Genomic DNA, 20,407 nt, shown 5'->3' with positions numbered 1-20,407 from the left:
TGCCAGTCATGTTTTTACACTGCAGAATTTCTAATCATAACATTGTAAAGATCTATTAACGATCATCGCAGAATGGGAAGCCTGCTTCTATTGGAACGTCTGACAAATTTTTTCTGCTTTGTAGTTGCATTAAGATGTATTTACATGCAACAATCTTCCCCATATGTGATATACTCCGTTCATGTAAATCTCGGAATGGACTTGTTAAAAACAACAAATGGTGTGCAGAGAGAACCGAATCATTTCTTTCCCAGGGTATACATTGTTTTTCCACAATCCCAGTCATTTAATTGTAGTCTGAGCTCTCTGCTCATTATAGAAATCTCCATCCATTTGTTCAACATAAACAGCTGAGTAAAAACAAAGCCAAAATTTCCGAGTGACACCATCCAGATCATTGTTTCTGTTTCCACCCTGTCTAGCTCCATCTGTTTGTATAAAAGTGTGGATCTTAAAATCTGCTGCCATCTTAAACTGGAAGCTTAATGGCATTAATAACAGACAGCTTAAAACAATAAAAAACATTTCAAAGCCTCTCTTTGTGATTTTTTAGAGTAATTCTATGGGGGGAGGTAGTGCTGAAATGTAAGCTATGATGCATTCATACAAACAGGATTTTCACGCCCAGAACAATCAATTGGCTACTCAGGATCATAGTAAGGTGTTAGATTCAATAGCAATGATTTTGGCACTAGCAGTGAAGCGAGAGCAACACCACAACTGCGAAGGAGGCCAGACCAAAGTTAAAAAATCTGAACTCTTGTGTATTTTTGCGTTGCAGTAAGCAATCAGGAAAATGGAAGATAGAGAAATTAATATTGATAGAGAATGAAGTAAGGTTTGTGGGTGGCTGAAGAAAGCGGCCCTCATCCAGCTCTAGCTCCTGGCTGTAGTTTCTCCAAACATGCTTCCAACTGGAAGCATATCTGGAGAAACTGGTGGATCAGATTTTCAAAGTAAATAAAGCACAACCACTCACATTGTAAAATACACGTCCATCATGTTGCAGTAAAACCAACGACCACCTGATTGGATGTCAAGGTGATGCCTTTCGCCAGCCTTCTGAAAGCATCTGAAATTGGGGAATTTTTCCCGGTTTTATTTTCAATGTGAATGCACCTTAGGCAGGTAAATATTACAGTTTGTAACATGTCACCAGCAGTAACTCCTTGCAAATGTAGTTTTATATTCACAAAAATTATAATTTTTCTTCCTATTTATATCCACAAATTAAACAAGAGGTTAATTTACTGACCAGTGTGTCCATAAAAACAGCAGCAAGTATAAAGTTACCTGTCACTGTGCCATGCTCTAACTACTCCGCCAATGCCTTTATGTTACGAACAGGATGCCGATACAAAACAATATAGGATCATTCCCACTTTGAACAGGAGGAATCAAAAGGCTTTCGCGATGCATGATGATATCTTGAATGGCTCCTAATATAGAAACTGAGAATATTTTTCCTATTGATGAAAGTCAATGGATAAAATATAAAGGTCAAGAACAACTACAGATTGTTTGTTTCTCCCAAAAGGATTCCATTGTCACCAACACAAAGGAAAATATTCCTATAAATTCTGAAATTTTAATCGTACGTGCAGTGTTTTCCTTGCCGTTTAGTTTTAATACTCCTAGTCCCAGATTTCTCCATAATTGGCCTCTCTGATTGCAGGATTAATTGTAGCTGAGTCGGTCTGACAGTAGGTTTCAGTCTTAGAAACAGCCAACAAATTTCAATAACCTTCTGTTTTGGATTAGGACTACCCTGTTCTATTTTTACATTAGCACTCACTTGCAAACACGAGCACAGACAAACTTCTGTTTACTCATAAACATGTCAATGTGTTGCAAATGCAATCCCTAAGAGCACTATATAACATTAAAATCATACGGTATGAAGCTCGCTTGCATGTAAACATTTTCCACTCTTGCACACGTAGCTGCCTGGATGCAAATATTCAGAGGTTATGCAGTATGTCACTATGTTCTCCACTCTGGATGCTGTAAGGGAGATATATGAGGCTGGCTCCCTGTTGTCCTGTGTCTCTAACTTGATTCTCTGGTTTCCAAGCCAAACCTCAACTTGGCACACAGAAACACAGAGATGGTGCTGAGGATGGAAAGAGAGAGACAGACAGACTAAAAGGAAAGTTTGTGGTGTCCTGTTAAGAAATGAGACATGTTGTAGAAAACTGGAACATAAAAAAAGAGACAGAGACAACTAGAGCAGAGGAGTGTGTGATAGTGATAAAAGATTGGAGTTGTTAAAAGCAATGAAGATCTCCTAACATTGACGTTTCAGAGACATATAAAGGCATTGCAAAATAAAAAGCCTGGAAGGGGGTAAAACTGTTGGTGTTTGCAGCAATATATGATAAGCAAATAGAATGGTTAAAGACACTACTGGTATTTCAGATATGGTCAAAGTTAGCAATTATGGTTTATAGAATTATATTTTAGTCACTAGGTTTTATTTAACAGTTTGCAAAACGTTTGACGACATTTTTAAACCTGAATGTAGAAGGAAAACCATTTCCACTCTGTAAAGACTAGGATAAAGGTTGTGTTTATCCTCTATTTTACCTAAAACAATAAAAAAAAATGTATCTCCTGATTTTTATCATTTGCATAAATATGTCCAAATAAAACTGCTTGACCACGGCAGTGGTAGTGCCATGGTGGTGGTAGTGTCACACTCTGCCCACCATGGAGGTTTTGATTTGTTTAAATTATACCATGTAATGTTTTATCGAGAGGAAAGCAATTTCAGCTCACTTAAATTGTTAGAGTTGCTTTCCCTGCTTTTAGCACATAATTCCAGTGTCTCGCCACCATGTATTTTAGTATAAAAATTATTAATAGCAAACAAAAAAACTGGAGTTACAAAACTTAATTTTGGTTCACATTAACAAATTTAAATACTTTTGCTGTCTTGCTCCTTTTTCGGCTGAAGTGAGTGGTGCAGACACACCAAAGCTCACAACTTGTGAAGGAAGCGTTCTTGCATTCATATATGTAAACATGTTTGTTATCCTTCATAGAAAGCATCTATCAGAGTAAGAACAATAGGCTCCCCAGCCCGCCACCCTTCCAAACACCTCCCTCTAGCCCTATCACAGATAAATAGCTGTGGGACTTTAAACATGGCGCCCGGCCGGCGTGTGACTGAGGGAACGAGCCAACTGGTGGCTTTAGTTGCCAAGGGGTCGCCCCCACCCTTCTCCCCCCTTGGCTGGGTGGGTGGCATATGGCGGCCCAGGGAGGGACCCCAATGGTGTGATACACACACACACACACATACACCCACAGGGAGACACACAAGACCTGGAGCCACCCAGGCTGGACCCACGATCACCATTGGAGACACAGTGTCACCAAGGCTCTGTCAGAAGAGGAGGGGTTGGGAGTATAGGCTTATGTATGGGTGATCCCACCTTGGAAGTGAACCCCCCCTCCCCTTCTCCCCAACTTCTTACCGACAACCTTCTCTTACGGGAACGTCAGCCCCTGCTTGCCATCTCATCGCCATGGTGACTCCCTGTTGTCTCTGCTCATCAGAATAAGAGAGATTTACCTCGGTGTGCATACAAAAAGAAACACGGGCATAAACAGAGCCAACAGGTGGCAGGCCTTGCTCAGCACAGCAGGCAAGATTCAAAGGTTAAACATACTGCTGACTCTTTCTCTGCCAATCTCCCAAGAGAACAGAATGGAAAGTGAGAAATGGCTGAAAAGATAAAACAGAAAAAAAAAGTATCTGTGTAACAATTCAATTTGATTTAGCTAGCCAGTTAAGTTCATGGCTGTCAAGCAAGATTTTAGGACATTGTTGCATTCACTTAGCTGCCTTGAATTATAGAGCGTAAACAGGAAAGTATTGTTAAGATCTATATGCTGTATATCTAAAGTCTCTCATGCATAGTGTAAAGTATAGCTTTTGAAGTTAGCCTGCTTAGGCAGTGATGATTGGTTTAATAACTCTAGAGATGCAACAGTGCGGGAATAGTGGGCAGATTGAGTGGGTTCAGAAAAGCCCTGACCTGTTGGGGTAGATTCTCACTCATCCAGGACCAGTCCTTAAGAAGACCTCAAAATAACTTTTACATTTTTCTTTGTAGTTTCACCTCCAGCTTTTAACTTAAGCACTTTAGACTCTGAGAAGTTTATAGTGGTTTTAATCATTTCAATAAGATCTACAATTAAGTACAATAAATAGGTTAAAGTGGGAGAAATTCCTTCATCTCAGAATATGAGTCACTGTGGTAATAAGGACTAAGGCATGAAGCTAAAATAAGTCTGTGATGTTAATTAGTTCTCTTTGGGTACTCCGTGTCTTTGTGTGTCTCTGTGTTGCCCTGCAACAGACTGGCAACCTGTCAAAGGTTCCCTGATGGAATAAGAGGGAGAAGATGGATGGATGGATGGATGGATGGATGGATGGATGGATGGATGGATGGATGGATGGATGGATGGATGGATGGATGGATGGATGGATGGATGGATATTAGCAATGCATTTATTCTAAACAAAAAAAACTACATCAGTGAAGAGAAATATTCTAAAATCATATAAATTCCTTGTCAAAATCATCAATAACTTAAACTGGTCTATTACGGTACTAACTGACATTCAAAATGATCAAACCTGCAAGAGAGTGAAACCTTAGCTCCCATTAAATAAATCCCATTATATAATAACTCCTCATAGTGTTTTGTGTTTCCTCTGTGCAGTGATATAAAAGATGATAAAATAGGAATCTACTTCCTTCAGTAGCAACTTCCACACTGACACTTGTTGGTGGTGGTTGCATGGGGAAAAAGAGCAGGTATTGTGTCCAATAAATTGTCCAAATCAAGATAGGAAAAACAAAAGTGTGTCTTATTCAAGAACCATTCAAAAAACATATATATTTTTTTTTTTATCATTTAGTTACTAGAATCTGCCAAGAAGAAAATAGTTCCTGAACCATTCCTGTTCTGTATGGAGCGCAATAAATGAACTACAGAAAGCGACTGGCTGTGTTAAGGTTTTACAAGGACTCACCCGTACCCCCATCACAACACATTGGTTTTAGATTTTTGCAAACTCTTTGACAAGGCATCTAGTCTTTGTGACTTAATAAAATAAAACACATTTAGATGGAAGAATTTAAGTTGTTTCTGTTTTTTGTCATGATCATGAAAGCCTAAATTAATCCATCTTAGCTAATGTGCTGTTTTGAAATCTTCAGCTTTTTTTTAAAACCATAATGTGTCTTAGTTATTATTGTATTCAAGCTGTGACAGGCAGGGGGTCTTTCCTTAGATTGGTTTGTCATAATGTCAAACCAAATGGATCCACTCAGTGAATCTATCCGCATCTCATTTTGTTACTCAGATGATATGTTCTAAAACTGCTGTTACTGGAGCAAAAAAAGTCACATTAACTCATTATTTTTTGTTTGGTGTATTGAATGCATAAGGTTATGTATGTCTTTATCTGTTTCATGCCTGAGAACCTGCAGGTCACAGACCTCATGTTGCCTATAAGCTGATAAGAGCAAAGCCAATTCTAGCAATACTTACCCCCCCTCCACACACACACACACACGCACACCCCCGTCCCCTGTATCCTCCCCCACCATCAACCCCTTTTTACTCTCAGCCTCTCCCTCTCTGCATCCAGCAGCCCGGCTGCTTCCAGCCTGTCTGGTGCCAAGACTCAGATTTCAGAATTTCCTTCTACAAGCCACATTTAGAGCAGCTAGTGTACTTTGTATATAGTGTCTCTGTGCGTGCATGTGTGGGTGCGCCGGTGTCTGTTTGAGGGAGGCAGTTTATGCAACTTTCAGCCTCTCTTGCTGCCACCACATCGTACTCTCTGTCCCTTTGCTCCTCCTTGCTTTCTTCCATCCATTTTTCTCTTCACTGTTTATTAAAACTTTGTCTCCACATACAACAGATGTTGCTACATGTCAGCTCGAATTAGAGACTTTTCCTTTAATCAATCTAATTAGACACACATTTACATGAAGCTGAGATTTGTGTTTTTTCTTGAGATCTAACACTTCTAACAAAAAGGGCCAGGTTGGGTTGGTTGTCAAAAATACAATAAGATAAGGTTTGAGTTAAAGTGGTGAGGAGGAAAGATGAATACTAAGAAAAGTCTAGACTGCTCCTCCCATACAGGAGGTTGAGGGTTGTATTTCTGCTGAAAGTTAAATGTTCAGCGAGCCTTTTGGAGCCTGCAACAGGTTTTCCCTATCCCACAGTATGATGCTGCCACCACCCTGTTTTACTCTGAGGATGTTGTCTTCAAGACGATTTACAGTGCGGCTTTTCAGCCACACATTTTGTTGACAAAATGTGGAAAGGATTTTCTTCTACATCTTTGCTTACCCCTTTATAGCTTGTGGGAAAACACAATTTGACTTTCTTATATCATCATATGTTCTGCTTTTTGATCTTTCAAAAATAACTAACTTATGAAGTAAAGTTGGTATTTTAATGCTGTGCCAGATTCCCTGCAGCCTCCACATAGACCTCATGGCATTTTCGCTGCCATATATAATATTAATCTTTTAGTTCCTGGTATCGATTTTTAAACAAAATACTTTTTTTTTTTTTTTATCTAAAGCAATGAAGAGAAATGGGCTACTTCGGCACCACCGCTCCAGTAGATGGCACTGTGGAGGGAGCCCTTTGCTGTGCAATACATTGCCATATCTGTAGTTTAGGGAGTCACAGAAGAAGACCTGAACTTGAACCCCAAACAACATGGATACCAAAATAATTAAACAATCAATATCTTCTGATTAACATATAGAGAAGTTTCTTTTTATCTATACATTTAATTTTGATAGCTGGGAAAAATATCTTAATATATAGTGATATCGCAATTTCATGATAATATCGTATGGTGACACGTATCGCATCTCAACACCCATGCTGCCATGATCTTTTTATTCTTTTACTGGAACCTTTTTAATCCTGAGATCTAATAACACAAGCAGGCTCTATTTTTATTAATTACATGATTCTAATGGCAATTGGTAAGAGTGGAGGTAGAAGTATCATACTCATACCATCTTTTAGAGATAATTTTTCAGTTTTTACTGAAACTTTTCAAAAAACTTGTTTTATTCCTTGCTCCTCAAACTAATAGAAACCCAGAAAAAAATTGATGAATGTAACATAAAAAACTCAAGTGGTGTAAAAATCTTTACAAGACAAGGTATTGGCTGACTGCAGGATGACATTTTTACAGAGGACAGCTGTCCCAGCATTTATCATTTTAATGCAAATACGTATGGCTGCCCAGTGGAACAAGTGGGCAGCATTTAGCGTTGCAACAAGAAGGTTCAAGCCAACAGATTCACTGCAGCCTTGAACCCAACAGTCAAGCTCAAAGCTTGACTGTTGGGTTAATTGGCTTCTCGAAAAAAAAAAAAAAAAAAACTCCAATTGTGAGTGTGTGTGTGCAAATGGTTGTTTGTCGTGTTTGTCTCTGTGTTCCCCTGCGATGGACTGGCGACCTGTCCAGGGTGTACCCCGCCTCTCGTTCATAGACAGCTGGTGATAGGAACCAGCACCCCTTGTGACCCCAGCAGGGATAAGCATGATGGAAAATGGATGGATGGATGTGCACAAGACACAATTACAAAAACTTTTGTGTTAATGTGATACAATCTGCAAATTCAAGAGATTTCTTATAATAAGCTGAGGATAAATTGATTTAATTTAGAGAAACACTGAAAGACAGTTTCTATGTATTTTGGCCGGGTTTCTTTTTCCATTTATAGAAGTTTACCTTGTATTACAAGAATGTATCTGCAAAATCACTTCACTAAGACTGGCAGCTCTAAAGCTTTAACAAAAGCTGTCCCCCTTTAGCCAGAATTTTCCACTCTGCTACCAAGTGGGTCTGACATGTTCTTTTAAGTACCACTGATATTATCCACTTTTGTCATGCATATTTGTGGCTGCTAAGAAATGCTTGATCCAACATTTTTTCAAAAAAGTATGTAACAATCTTTTAGACAAAGAGTTGTTATTTTTCCAGATTCTGTCTGCATGTTATTGTTTACTTGTGACTCATTGAGGTTTTTTTTTTTTTTTTGTAAATTACGCTGATAAAGCCAATAAAACAGATGCTTTGTGTATGGTGTTTGCAACATGGGGTTGTTTGTGGGAGTATTTGATGTGGGCAGTGTTGGGAAAGTTCTCTTTCTACGTGAACTAGTTCAAAGTTCAGTTCACACATTTTAAAATGAACTAGTTCAGTTCATAGTTCACAATTCCAAAAAATGAACTAGTTCATAGTTCTTTTTTTTTTTCATATATTGCTCAATTACACCATAGCCTACTGTAGAACCACAGACAGCAATTATTTTATCAGTTGTAACTCTGAAACTGTGCGTCAGATTTCATCTTCATATCCAGTTTTGAATCCTTATCCAACCAGGGTTTACATTAGCATTGAGGGGACAGCATTTCCCACATTGTTGCTTTAATGCTTTGTTGCTGTCCATTCACTTCACACTAGTAGCAGCTGCAGCTTTCACCCCTACAGTATATTCTCAAAAACATCAGGAAAAATGTGCTGCTTGAATGGTCTTTTTTATGAGTAATTATTAAAAGAAAAATAGGAAAGTAGTCTTTAAGGTGCAAATGTTTTTTTTTTATTTTAATAATTTTTTCCATTTGAAATTCCATTTCAATACATACTAAAAAGGAATACTGGAATCCTGGAAAATTATACCAGGCAGGTTTAACAAACAAGTTACATGGATAGTAAAACCCTCAAGAACAGGGGTCTTCTATGTTTTCCAGACCAAGGACCCCCAAACTGATGGCGAGATGGAGCGGGGACCCCCTAACTCTATATATTGTATGAAATTGTGTCCTATAGTCACTCTATTACAGATGGAGTAATGTAAAGAAATAAATTTCTCCCTGGGATTATTAAAGTTTTTCTGATTCTGATTCCTGGTTGTTGTGAAGGAAATGGTGCCCAGCTTGAAAGAGCTCCTGTGTGTCGCTGAATGTGAGCATTGATGACTGAAAGACATCTTCTGCCTCCATTTATCTGTTTACTACAGTGTGTTGATTTCATGTTAATGAGTATTTAAAGACATTTCAATTAGTGGGAAAAAATGCAGGGGGGGAATATAAAAATATCAACTAACCATGCAGACCCTCATGCAGTACCTCCGTAGACCCCCTAGGGGTCGCGGATCCCCTGTTGAAGACCTCCGCTCAAGAAGATTTTACTAACACAAACTGAGGGACCAGGCTGAGGTAGGAATTTAAGGTTACTGAAGTGCGGATTTTTTTACTGAAAGCCGGCGGGCAAACTTGTTGCCATCATCCTCACCGACCACCTGGTCATAAACCTGTTTTAAGTCGCCTCCATGCTGCTGTGGCTTTCACGCTGCATTTTGTTTTGATGACGCACGCGGCTGTAGGCTACGACGCTGGTAGCTGGTGTTGCCAGATTGGGTGTTTTTCCCGCTACATATTAAGGCCTGTTTACGGTGTGATTTAGCTGGGGTTTCGCCTGGAGGGCTCTATAGAAATCTGGCAACCTATTGAACGGAGTTGAACTGAGAGAGCGTGCCGTTCACAGACGCCAGAATGAACGAGTTCACAATAACGTTCATCAGGCAATAATGCAGTACGTTCAGTTCACGTTCGCCCAAAATATGAACGAGTTCATGAACTTTCGTTCAATGAACGCGTTCAGGCACAACACTGGATGTGGGAGTCTTTAAGGGCCCAGGAGGGAGTCTGGCTTTTGGAACTCTTGGTTTTTCACACAGAAAGCAGCTTCCTGCTTTTTAACAGGTTTCAGAATGTAGAGGAGTGCGCTCAGCAAATGTAAGATATTTGGGTGATTTTATCCATTTAAAATCTACCAACTCTGCTTATGCTTTCATTTAAAAAAGCATAAATCTGAGGCTGCTGGCAAACAATATTTCTTTTCTAAAGTTATGCACAAAATTCTGTATTAAGATTAACCTCACACAGACATACTCCCTTTCCTTATGTTTGTTAATTATGATAATTTTCTATTTACACATAATGAAAATGCAATTATTTAAGATTAGAATATCCCATTCCACCAATAATCTTTAATCCAAAAATGTCGTCTTATGTAAAAAAAAAAAAAAAAAAATTTTTTTTTTTTTTTTTAATTTTACAAATGAGCTTCTCCCAAAGACAAATTCTAATCCACTATATGACTTTATTCACATAAGTTATATTCAACTGTCAACAAAATTCTCTTAAATATTTAGGAAATGATCTTCTCAGAAAATAGTTCAGAATGCCCTGCAGTGTTCTTATCACCTTATTTATTAAAGATGTAGCAATTTAATGTTTTACTGATATAGAGTAATACCAATTTGCAAAGACTTCAAGTGATTTCTAAACCATTTGATCTGGACTCTTATTAATTTTACTATGTCAGGTATGACATTTAATGGGTATTGTATATTTGGACTATCTAAGCAGCCTGGCTAAACAGTAAATAAATTTACAATGTTATATTGTGAGATTCATATATCCAATAAAATTTTTAACAGTTGTCAAAGTGTCTGTAAGTTGGAGCTTAGAGGATGTATCACAATTTTTTGGCAAAAAACAAAAATACTTGTTAAAGTTCTAAATCCTTTTTCATATGTTCATCTTCTAATTAAACATCTCCATATTTTACTGCAGCAAAAGGGTTTTTGTTTTATTTATAACCTTCGTACATTATGATTTTAGATTTATACGTTTCTTTGCGGCACGTCTTTGGTAAATGATATGCCACTCTCACGTGTGTAATATAACATCTCTTTGAAATTGCAGATGTACACACTCTACGTTACACACAGGCTAATGTCGTCAGAGAGTGATGGGGCACCATCCTGCACTCTGAAAAAAAGTTGTCTGTTCCATCTCAGGCATATAACAATAAGCCCAGGGCTGCATTCCAGTGGGCTTTCTCTTTGAAATGGGATACCGGCACACGCATTACAAATATATCTCCTGTTTTATCTTCCGGGCCAGGCCCATGGAAAAATTATTCCAAATACCTGCCGCGCTTTATCTGGAACCCTGGAATAGGTTAGGCCCAGGCGGGAACACGAGGATGTCTAAAATAAGGCCTCTATTACGGGATGGAGTGGAGATGGATGGGACGGAGCGGGAAGGGATTCGGATGGTGGGGGTATTTTAGGTGTATCAGCCCCCGTGAAAAAGGGCTTGTTGCGGGGGCTTTAAAGTCTACAATGTAGGCCGATGTCAGCTGTTGCACAAACTGCATGTGATGGGGGAGGGTTTAAGCTCAGACGGACGCTTATGTGGTCTCATACGTCCGTTGCTGAGTGGCGGTATAAATAACATTTTTCCTACAGATGTTCTCACCTTGATAAATCTGCTTGTGGCATGCGGTAGGACGGCCCAAACGAATGCCTATATTTACGTGCTTCGACCTCCGCATGTTCATGCTCAAAGTTTTCAAGAACAATATTTTATTTTAATTGAATAACTGGCCCACTCACAGTTTTAGTTGAAATTGTAAAGGTTTCACTTAAAATATTTTATAGCACATTTTTTATATATATATTTTTATATAAATAAAACAGCTTGAAACAATAAATACAATACAATAAATACAAAGCCACAGGGATATATGAGATGGGATTATTTGACTGTGGAACTTACCTGTCTGAAAAACACATAAAGAATTCTTCTGGTATAGTAGACCAAAGAAGGCTGTTAGTTGAGGCTGTTTTTACACATTTCCATTGCTATTGATTGTTGAATCTAACTTAGTTGATCTAATTAGCGATTAAAAGAGAAGGAGGATGTGGTAAATTATGAAGGATGAGAATAAGAAAAGCTTAGCAAGAGGTAAGATAACCAGGAGAAATAAGTGCAGATGCTATCACGAGAGGTGGGACAAACTGGTCTGAAAGGTGTTGAAAAAGCCTCCTTGAGAATTTCCTTTATCTCTATGATTCTCTTTGGTGAGACCCAACACGGATTCTGTCATCGTCACCTCTAGAGTCCTGCTGACATTTCCTTCATCATTCCAACGTGTCTAAGCACTTCAGACCAGACTTGCCCAAGAAACACTTGTCATCTAAATAGTTCCCATAGCAGAATGGAGTAGCGGCCAGAAGAATCAGCAAACTGGTGGTGCTCGCAATCTGTTAGAAAGAAGAAATTGTTGCACATGATCTCAAATGCTGAACTAATGAGAATATTTTTCTTGAATGCTCATTACAGAGAACTTTAAGCTGAACACGGAAACCTTGAAGATCATCGTGATTTATCACTGCTGCATCATTTGTATTTTTGGCCACTTTCTCGTTTGTGGCAGTAATATTGTTTGGACAGCGCCTCATACCTTTCTAAAGATATTAAGCTCTGGATGCGTATATCTGTGCAGCCAAACTAATGCTGTATTCTATATGTAGGGTTGGGAGGTTATTTACGGATGGCATTATTTACTTTACATCCATATTAGTTTATGAATCATAATATAGAATACATTTGTGGGACAGTTTTATTTATTTTTAAGCCTCTATCATACTTACAAACTTACCTACTAATTTACTGGGTTAAATATATATGAAAGAAGCCAGAAGTGATTTATCAGGTAAGAATTACCTGGGGATTTTTCCTGGTCAAGGCCTAGCTTCATACCTACTTATTAACTAAGGCTGCTCTAGTTTGAATTAAACAGTTTGAGGCACACATTTGAGTGTTTATGTTAGAGGTTTGCAGTGACGCGTAGCTTAACACCAGTGCTGAAGTCCTACATGTTGCTTTTAACTCTTGTTCTTTGTTATTCTTATCCATAAAAGTACTCCAGACTTACAGTCTATATTTAGCTGTTTCCTCCCCAAACAAAGCAATTGATGCTGCTATTTCTGATGATAATTTTGCTTTAGCTGTTTTTGCAGTATTTTTCAGGCCCATAGGAAGTATTTTTACCACAGTGCATCTGTCCAACCTGAAGCCAGAAACAATAATAGTAGTTAAAGACTAATAACAGTAGCCTTACTGTTATGTTTTTTTTTTCTTTTTGTACTCTCATTCAGTCTTGTTTTGTATTTAATTGTCTAATACCGACACAAAAATATATATTTTTTTCCTTTTGATAGTTACTGGTTTATTTTGTGACCACACAAAAAGTGACTATTTTGCATTATTTTGATTAAATGTATCTGTATTTATTTGATCTCATTAAACTGCTTTGATTTAAAGTTGAAAAGGACATTGTGGAATTTTTCATGTGTAACAAAAATTTTGCCCTTGTGTAAAGCTGTATATGAAAAGAACCTGTTTGTGTTATAAAATGCCCTCTGATAACATTTATGTGTATTTAGTTAAATAGTATTAGGACTCTCATAAAGTCATTATAACACCTGCAATAAATAAAGACATGTTTAAAAACGTCCTACTGGTATGATTTTGTAGAAAATATATATTTAGAAAATGTGTAGTTTACCCAGCGAGATTACCATAGCAGTGCACTTGATAGTAATTGTATTGCCCAACCATTTTAAAATAAATAGAACTGGTTTGGACTAAAATAGTGAAGAGTTCAAGATTGTTTTCCTTTTTAATCATTTAAGAGCAAAATTGCTTGAGTTTATATTTTAAATCTTACTGTTTGATTATACAATTTAACCAGCCTAATTGAATTTATTAAAATCTTTCACAGAAGTAAAGACATATTTTTTTTCTAAAAAGGACAGTAATACTAAAACCAATTTGAAAATGACCTTCCCTTTGTCATGCCACAATGCACAGGGACCAGATTCTTCTCTTTTTACCCATCTCATGTGTTTCCCACTTGTCCATCTTTCCCCCAGGGCTGACTCTGTCAAGGTGACGCAGCCCATGAGCGGGAACCAGTACCACCAGCCGGCATCGGCTCGCAAGTCAGCCAGCTTGTCCTCACCAAGCGCAGCTCGCAGACTCTACCGCAACTTGTCTGGAAAGTTCCGCGTGGGCACCAACCCTCCCGCTCTGGAGGATAACGTGGTGTCAGGGCGGGTAGGGGACAAGGAGAGGCTGCGTAAAACCACCGTAGTAAGTCACAGAAGAAAAAAACAAAACAAAAACAACAATATTGTAGTCTAAAAATGGTCATGGAGAGTTCCTAGAGCAGACAGAGCCTGGGAACCTGCTAACTACAGCCATGCATGGCAGAAATCATGCAGGGAGAAAACCCTGATGACTATGTTAAGTGTAAGTTTGGCTGAAATGTCCCAAAATATCCGGACTTCTTTGTGTATCAGTTTCAGAGCAATGAGGCTTTGTTTGAGGCGGTGGAACATCAAGAACTGGACCTTGTCCAGCTGCTTCTGTCCCAGTACAGTCTGGAGGAGCTGGACCTGAACACTCCAAACAGTGAAGGTCTCCTTCCTCTTGATATTGCCATAATGACCAACAACGTGCCCATGGCTAAGCTTCTGCTGCGAGCTGGTGCCAAGGAGAGCCCCCACTGTGAGTACAGAGTATTTTTAACTTGTTGAACCTCAAGGAGGTAACAGTGAAGTAAAAAAAACGAACAAAAATACAGATTCTAAGATTAACCCCGCAGCCACATCCACAAAGTTCTATCCCTAACCATTTTTTAAACCTATCTGGTATCATTATGAGTTAGCATTAAAGAAACATAGATGCTAGTAGATTATGTTCAATATGTGAGTCCCAGAAATACATTTATTGGGCAGCTGAGAGAGCTATATCGAGACCTGTCAATGGAGGCGGGTAAGAGAAAAAATAGTGTTTGAAAAATGTGCACAAGCAACAGGCATTAGATCACATCTTAACAAAATACCAAATTAAAAAGCTCTTACCTGCCCTAATGACAAAAAAGAGTGGGGTTTAGTTAATAAAAGTCTATTTTTTATCTGCAGTTTATTTAGAAATCAGGATCCAAGAGTCTGAATGAAGTTGAGAGGCAGGCTGATTAAGGTCGGAATCAAAGTTTTTAAACACAGTAATTCAATCTCTGTTTGGACGCAGGTGAAAAAATTTAAGTAGACTGATTAAATTGATAATATGTAACTTTTAGGCCTTTGCTGCAAAGGAGGATTCATCATGACTCAGCTGAGAAAATCACAGATTCCTTCAATAAAAAAATTAAATCTTTTTTTTTATTTATTTCAGGTTAAAGTTGACCTGCTTGACCAGAATAAGCTTAGTCATTTCCCAAAGATTACATATAATACTGTTAAGCCTTAAATGATTTAAATATAAAGTGGTCTTTTCATTCTTCTAGTGTGTTTTTTGTCTTCTGACTGGAATATTTTCTACTATTTTGGAGTGGCCTTTCATAGTCCTTTAAAATACAACTTAAAACTGATTCTTTTTTCAAATGACATTGTTTCATTATCTGTCTGCATGTCTCATTTCCTATTAGAAACAAACCTGCTGGGGTTATGAATAAATGTGCGCCTCCTTTTCCCCTTTTTATGGACAGGAACTTATTTCTTTAATGTGTAAAACACGTGAAAGGTGCTAAAGGGCTGCTAATCATGACGCAATATTAGTCATCTTTATAAGCACTTTTCATTTTCTGTGATCTGCAAGCCTCCGCTCCCTTCTCCCTTCCTCTGTTAATGATTAGAACTCGCCAGTAAGGCTCCAAGGCTGTTTGTGTTTTTACTCATGTGCGCCCCCCCACACCACACACACACACGCACACATATTTTCAAGAGCTGAGCCAGACGTCTTATAAAGGTATCATGAAATTGGAAACACTTGAATGGAAAATGGTGATTGCTAAAGTCTGAGTCTTTGATAGTGTTCTCTATCAGAACACAAATAGTTTTGTTTAATAGTTTGTGGAGGATCGCAAGACCAGACAAGGACAATCAAATAAACCCTTTTAAGCGGTTACAACTTCACATTCTATGTTTTTTGTGGCCCCCAGTAAAACAAAGCCTCTTCATTTCATTTTTCCTATTTACAAATCAATGATGTAGTGCTGTCTTTTAAAATTATTTGCACCCCATTGACATTTTTTACATTTTGCAACAGCACAACCAAAGATTTGTTGTTCATAATAGTGAAGGAGAGGCATACAAAGTTTTGATATATATATATATATATATATATATATATATATATATATATATATATATATATATATATATATATATATATATATATATATATACTTTATAATATCTGTATATATTTTTCTTTTCACATTGAGATCTGAAATGTATGGCATTGTTTTGATTCCATTCCCCTTTACTCCTTTATCTCCTTGAATAAAAATCCATCCATCCATCCATTTTCTGATACGTTTTATCCCGAGTGGGGTGCTGAGGTGTGCTGGTGCCTATCTCCAGCTGTTTACGGGCGAGAGACGGGGTACACCCTGGACAGCTCTCCAGTCCATCGCAGAATTAAAATAGAAATGTGAATAAAAATCCACATGTTTGTAATCAGTCTGCAGCTGTTTACAGGATCATTAAGGTAAGGGAGAAAGTTGTGTGGAACCTTTAAGCAGAGTTAGGTTCTAAAACTAAGCTTCTGACATCTCACAGAGCTCTGTTTAATTCATCATCCATTATTGAAGATGATATTGCATGATTTCAAAGTTGCAGAACAGTAGTTTTCACTGACTGATGGGCAAGGAGAGCATCAATCAAAGAAGCAGTCAGATATCTTTTCTTACTTTGCAGAAACTGCAACATTTTGCAGCTCAGGTTGGAGAATCTGTTGAGAGGACATCCATTAGTTATACTGTACGCACAATCATTTTATAGAAAAGTAGATGAAAAAAAGTTTCCATTTGTGGTTTGCCACCAGCCACACAGGGAGTGTGTCAGACATGTGGAAAAAGGTGCTGGAGGTCAAATGACATCATAACTGAACTTTGCGGCCCACATTAAAACCTTATATGTGGTGGAAGACTAGCACTTCACATGAACCTGTAACAAATAGTTAAACATGTTGATGGCTGCGTTAAACTGTGGGAGTGTTTCTCTTTAGCAGATAGAGAGAATCTGGGTAGATTTAGGTAAATGAGGGTTGCTACTAAGGCTGGGCGATATGGCTTTAGAATCTAATTTCTGGTTTTATTTTCCTATCAACTCTGATTAATTGATTTTTATTTCTCCATAATTTTCATAATAAAAACGCCAAGTCTTAAAACAAATAAGTAGCTTTGAGAAATGACCTTTATTTAAAGGGCATAAAAATTCAAGCTGTGAAAACACTAAACAATGTTTTACAACCAACAATGAAAGTATAACAAACTAAATGTCTGAAGTTAACAGTATCACCAATCAGCTCATTTATTAGTTTTATGTACACATTTCTGCGATGGACTAGCGACCTGTCCAGGGTGTACCCCGCCTCTCGCCCAATGACTGCTGGAGATAGGCACCAGCACCCCTCGCGACCCCACTTGGGATAAGCGTGTTAAAATGGATGGATGGATGGATGGATGGATGGATGGATGGATGGATGGATGGATGGATGGATGGATGAATGGATGGATGGATGGATGGATGGATGGATGGATGGATGGATGGATGGATGGATGGATGGATGGATGGATGGATGGATGGATGGACACATCTAAGTAAAGCAATGAACTGATGTCCCCCTGATCTATGGAAGCCCAAGAAGTACATTGATTAAAAAAGAAAAAAAAAATTCAGAATTTTCAAAAATGTAATATTTGTGAACAGGAACTGCACTCTATAATTAATCCTCGAAAATTAGTTCCTACTCAGTCTAGCATAAAACTAAAAAAATTACTAGCTTCCCATATCTTGTTTTTTATTCCTTTTTCTAAAACTTTTCCTTCTTTTTTGTGTTCCTCCTTACTTATATCAATTCTATCCCTTTTATTCTGTCCTTTTGCCATTACTTACCAATCCTGTGGGTGTCCTTCTTTTTGTCCAACTTTTTAACCTTCCTTTAAATTTCAGTTTTGTCAGGCCTCCACTCTTTCTTATTTTTAGCATATTGCATAGATATAACCTACTTTTTTTTACAAATTGATCTTCACAGTTGCCATCCTTCTAAACTGACTACACTTGACAACAACAAGAAAAAACAGAAAATCTCCTCATGTTAATAGATATACTATTCTAAAGTCATAGAGCTGTACCAGTAGATAAAGAAATGAATAAAATATTGAAACTTGGAACTGAACACTAATGAGTCCCATAGTTTTTTTTCATTTGTGCAAATTTTGAAAATGTGCATCGGTTTCCTTACATTTCACCATTATGCTTTTCCTCATGTTTGTCCCACACACGAAACCCCAATGAGGTGCTCTGAAGTTTGTGGTTGTACGACACTCAGATTCAAAGTGTAGCTTGGAGCCACTATGGAGACACAGAGGGAGCTGCAGAATTAAACACCCAGATGGACATTTTGACACGGAGCTCTAAACTTACTGTCAACAGTGGAATCTAACGCTCAGTGGTGGAATCTACAATGAACAAACGCAGACCACACAGACTAAACACAGACCCACAGCAGTTCCAAACACTTGAAGAAATGACCAGCCACCAAAGGCGTACAGTTCGCTACTGTCTTCTTTCTTTCTTTATATTACCTGATTTAGACTTTTATTTGAAATATTCTGCATGCTTTTGCTACCGGAGCATGCAAACCTTTGTAATTTGGGTCTTATGCATCAATAGCCTCTATCACTGACTGCAAAGGCCATGTTTGAATATTTTCATGGGGTGTTACATCTCATTAACTGCAGTGATGGGTTTCATTGTTCACTGGATTGTGGCAACACCCTAAACCTCTTTAAGAAAACATTCCTCTGCTGTCTCTGTTCAGCTATGTTCCATTATATAAATAGATCGGTGACACAAAAATTTCCATAAGTTTTGCAGAAAAATAGTTTTACAGCGTCCATCGAAGCTGATGCTCCCTCGCTCTCATGCATATTCCCACCGCTCTGTGCTCCTTCAGAACCGCACAGAGGGACACTCCTCCCTCTCTCACCCCCTTCGTACTTTCATTGCCCCATTTTCCCTCATTTTCTAGGTGATGTAATTCCCATAGAGAGGCTGCTCAGTTACAATAAATGGATTTTATTGGAGAATCTGCCACAGCATTTTAGCAAACAGAAATTAAACAGAAGTGGCCTGCTAAAGTGATTTGCAGCATGGAGGGCAGGCAGTGGCTTTCCTGTCATGTGGGGTTCATTTTCAAAGCTGGAGCTAAGAATAAAATTGATTCAAAATGTAATGAACTCACTCTCTCCTTAGGAAATCTATAGAGTCAAAACCTCAAATTTAAAAGAATGTAAAAATGATCTCTGTAAGGATCAGTACCATCAATAATTGCTTACTGGTATAAAAAATTTTGAATCTGTCTTATACTGATTTTTTTCTTTGTGTCTGGTGTTCATAGTTGTGAGCTCGGAAGGCCGAGCGGTGCACTTGGCCACCTTGGTGCAGGAGGCCGAGCAGAGGGTGTCAGAGCTTCAGCCCCAGGTCCATAGCGAGGGTCCCAGTGAACGGGAAGGATCCGAGCAGGAAAGGCAACTGAAGGCTTGGGAGTGGCGGCTGCGCCTCTTCAGACGGATGCAGACGGGCTTTGAGCATGCTAGTAAACATTTCAGATAATACCTTTCGCCCCACAGTTATATTTTTTATTGTTTTATCAAACATATCTCCTCTACTGGCCTGTATTGATGAAATTACAGTACTTCCATAATTGAAAATGTAAACAGACCATGCAATTGTGAGTAGATTTTATCCCTTAGAGCTGAGTTATGCTTTTAATTCCCCTTAGTTGTATCATTCTGCCTTTTTTGGTCCGGTGTTCTAAACTTTTGTGGGTAAATGGTGTAAACTTTACAATTTCAAGATGTTCCAGGGCCAGAATACATATATACTAATCAGGTATAATGATGGCAACCTGGCTCACCTGCATCTCTGCAGAGGAGGTTTCAATTCGCCTTTATATCTTCAGTTTATCTGTCGTCACTCCTAAACAAACCACAAGATCCTTGAACTCCTCCACTTAAGGCAAAGACTGACCCACTTGAGAAATATGGCCTAAGACTTAGAGAAGCTGACTCTCATTGTTGTTTAAGACACTAATTATGAGGTGCCGTGAAGTAGAATAACAAACACTTGCATCTGTAAATCCGAGATTAACGCTGGATCCCAGTCTGAAGCCTTTCTTTAAAAGCCGCAACATGTTGTAAAGATTTCACTCTGGGCGGCTGCTTCTCTTCTAATTGACTTCTTTTCTTGGTTTTCCTGTCTCCCCAGATCCTCCAGATGCTCTCAGTGTTGTTCGTCTGTCTGTCAGCAGCAACACAAGTTTGCAGGTTGACTTTCAAGAGCCTGCCTGTGTCAACTCGGCTGTAGTTACGAAGTATAAAGGTCAGCCTCATTTAAAGAAAGCCATTTAAA

General features: G+C 38.4%; 1 protein-coding gene across 3 annotated transcripts in view; it reads left to right on the top strand.

Annotated features, from left to right (window-relative positions):
- The window catches only part of LOC119793810 (ankyrin repeat and fibronectin type-III domain-containing protein 1), a 233,314-nt gene that overhangs the window by 179,363 nt on the left and 33,544 nt on the right, over positions 1–20,407 (top strand). For all 3 annotated transcript variants that reach the window (XM_038301085.1, XM_038301084.1, XM_038301083.1), the window contains 4 exons: positions 13,856–14,075; positions 14,285–14,492; positions 19,395–19,592; positions 20,264–20,377. In XM_038301085.1, the coding sequence (XP_038157013.1) occupies positions 13,856–14,075; positions 14,285–14,492; positions 19,395–19,592; positions 20,264–20,377 (740 nt within the window). The remainder of the gene's footprint in view (positions 1–13,855; positions 14,076–14,284; positions 14,493–19,394; positions 19,593–20,263; positions 20,378–20,407) is intronic.

The sequence above is a fragment of the Cyprinodon tularosa genome, unplaced genomic scaffold, assembly GCF_016077235.1.
Source record: "Cyprinodon tularosa strain WSP-4 unplaced genomic scaffold, ASM1607723v1 ctg46, whole genome shotgun sequence".
In the NCBI taxonomy this organism is placed as follows: domain Eukaryota; kingdom Metazoa; phylum Chordata; class Actinopteri; order Cyprinodontiformes; family Cyprinodontidae; genus Cyprinodon; species Cyprinodon tularosa.
This window is presented reverse-complemented; position numbering and strand designations above follow the sequence as displayed.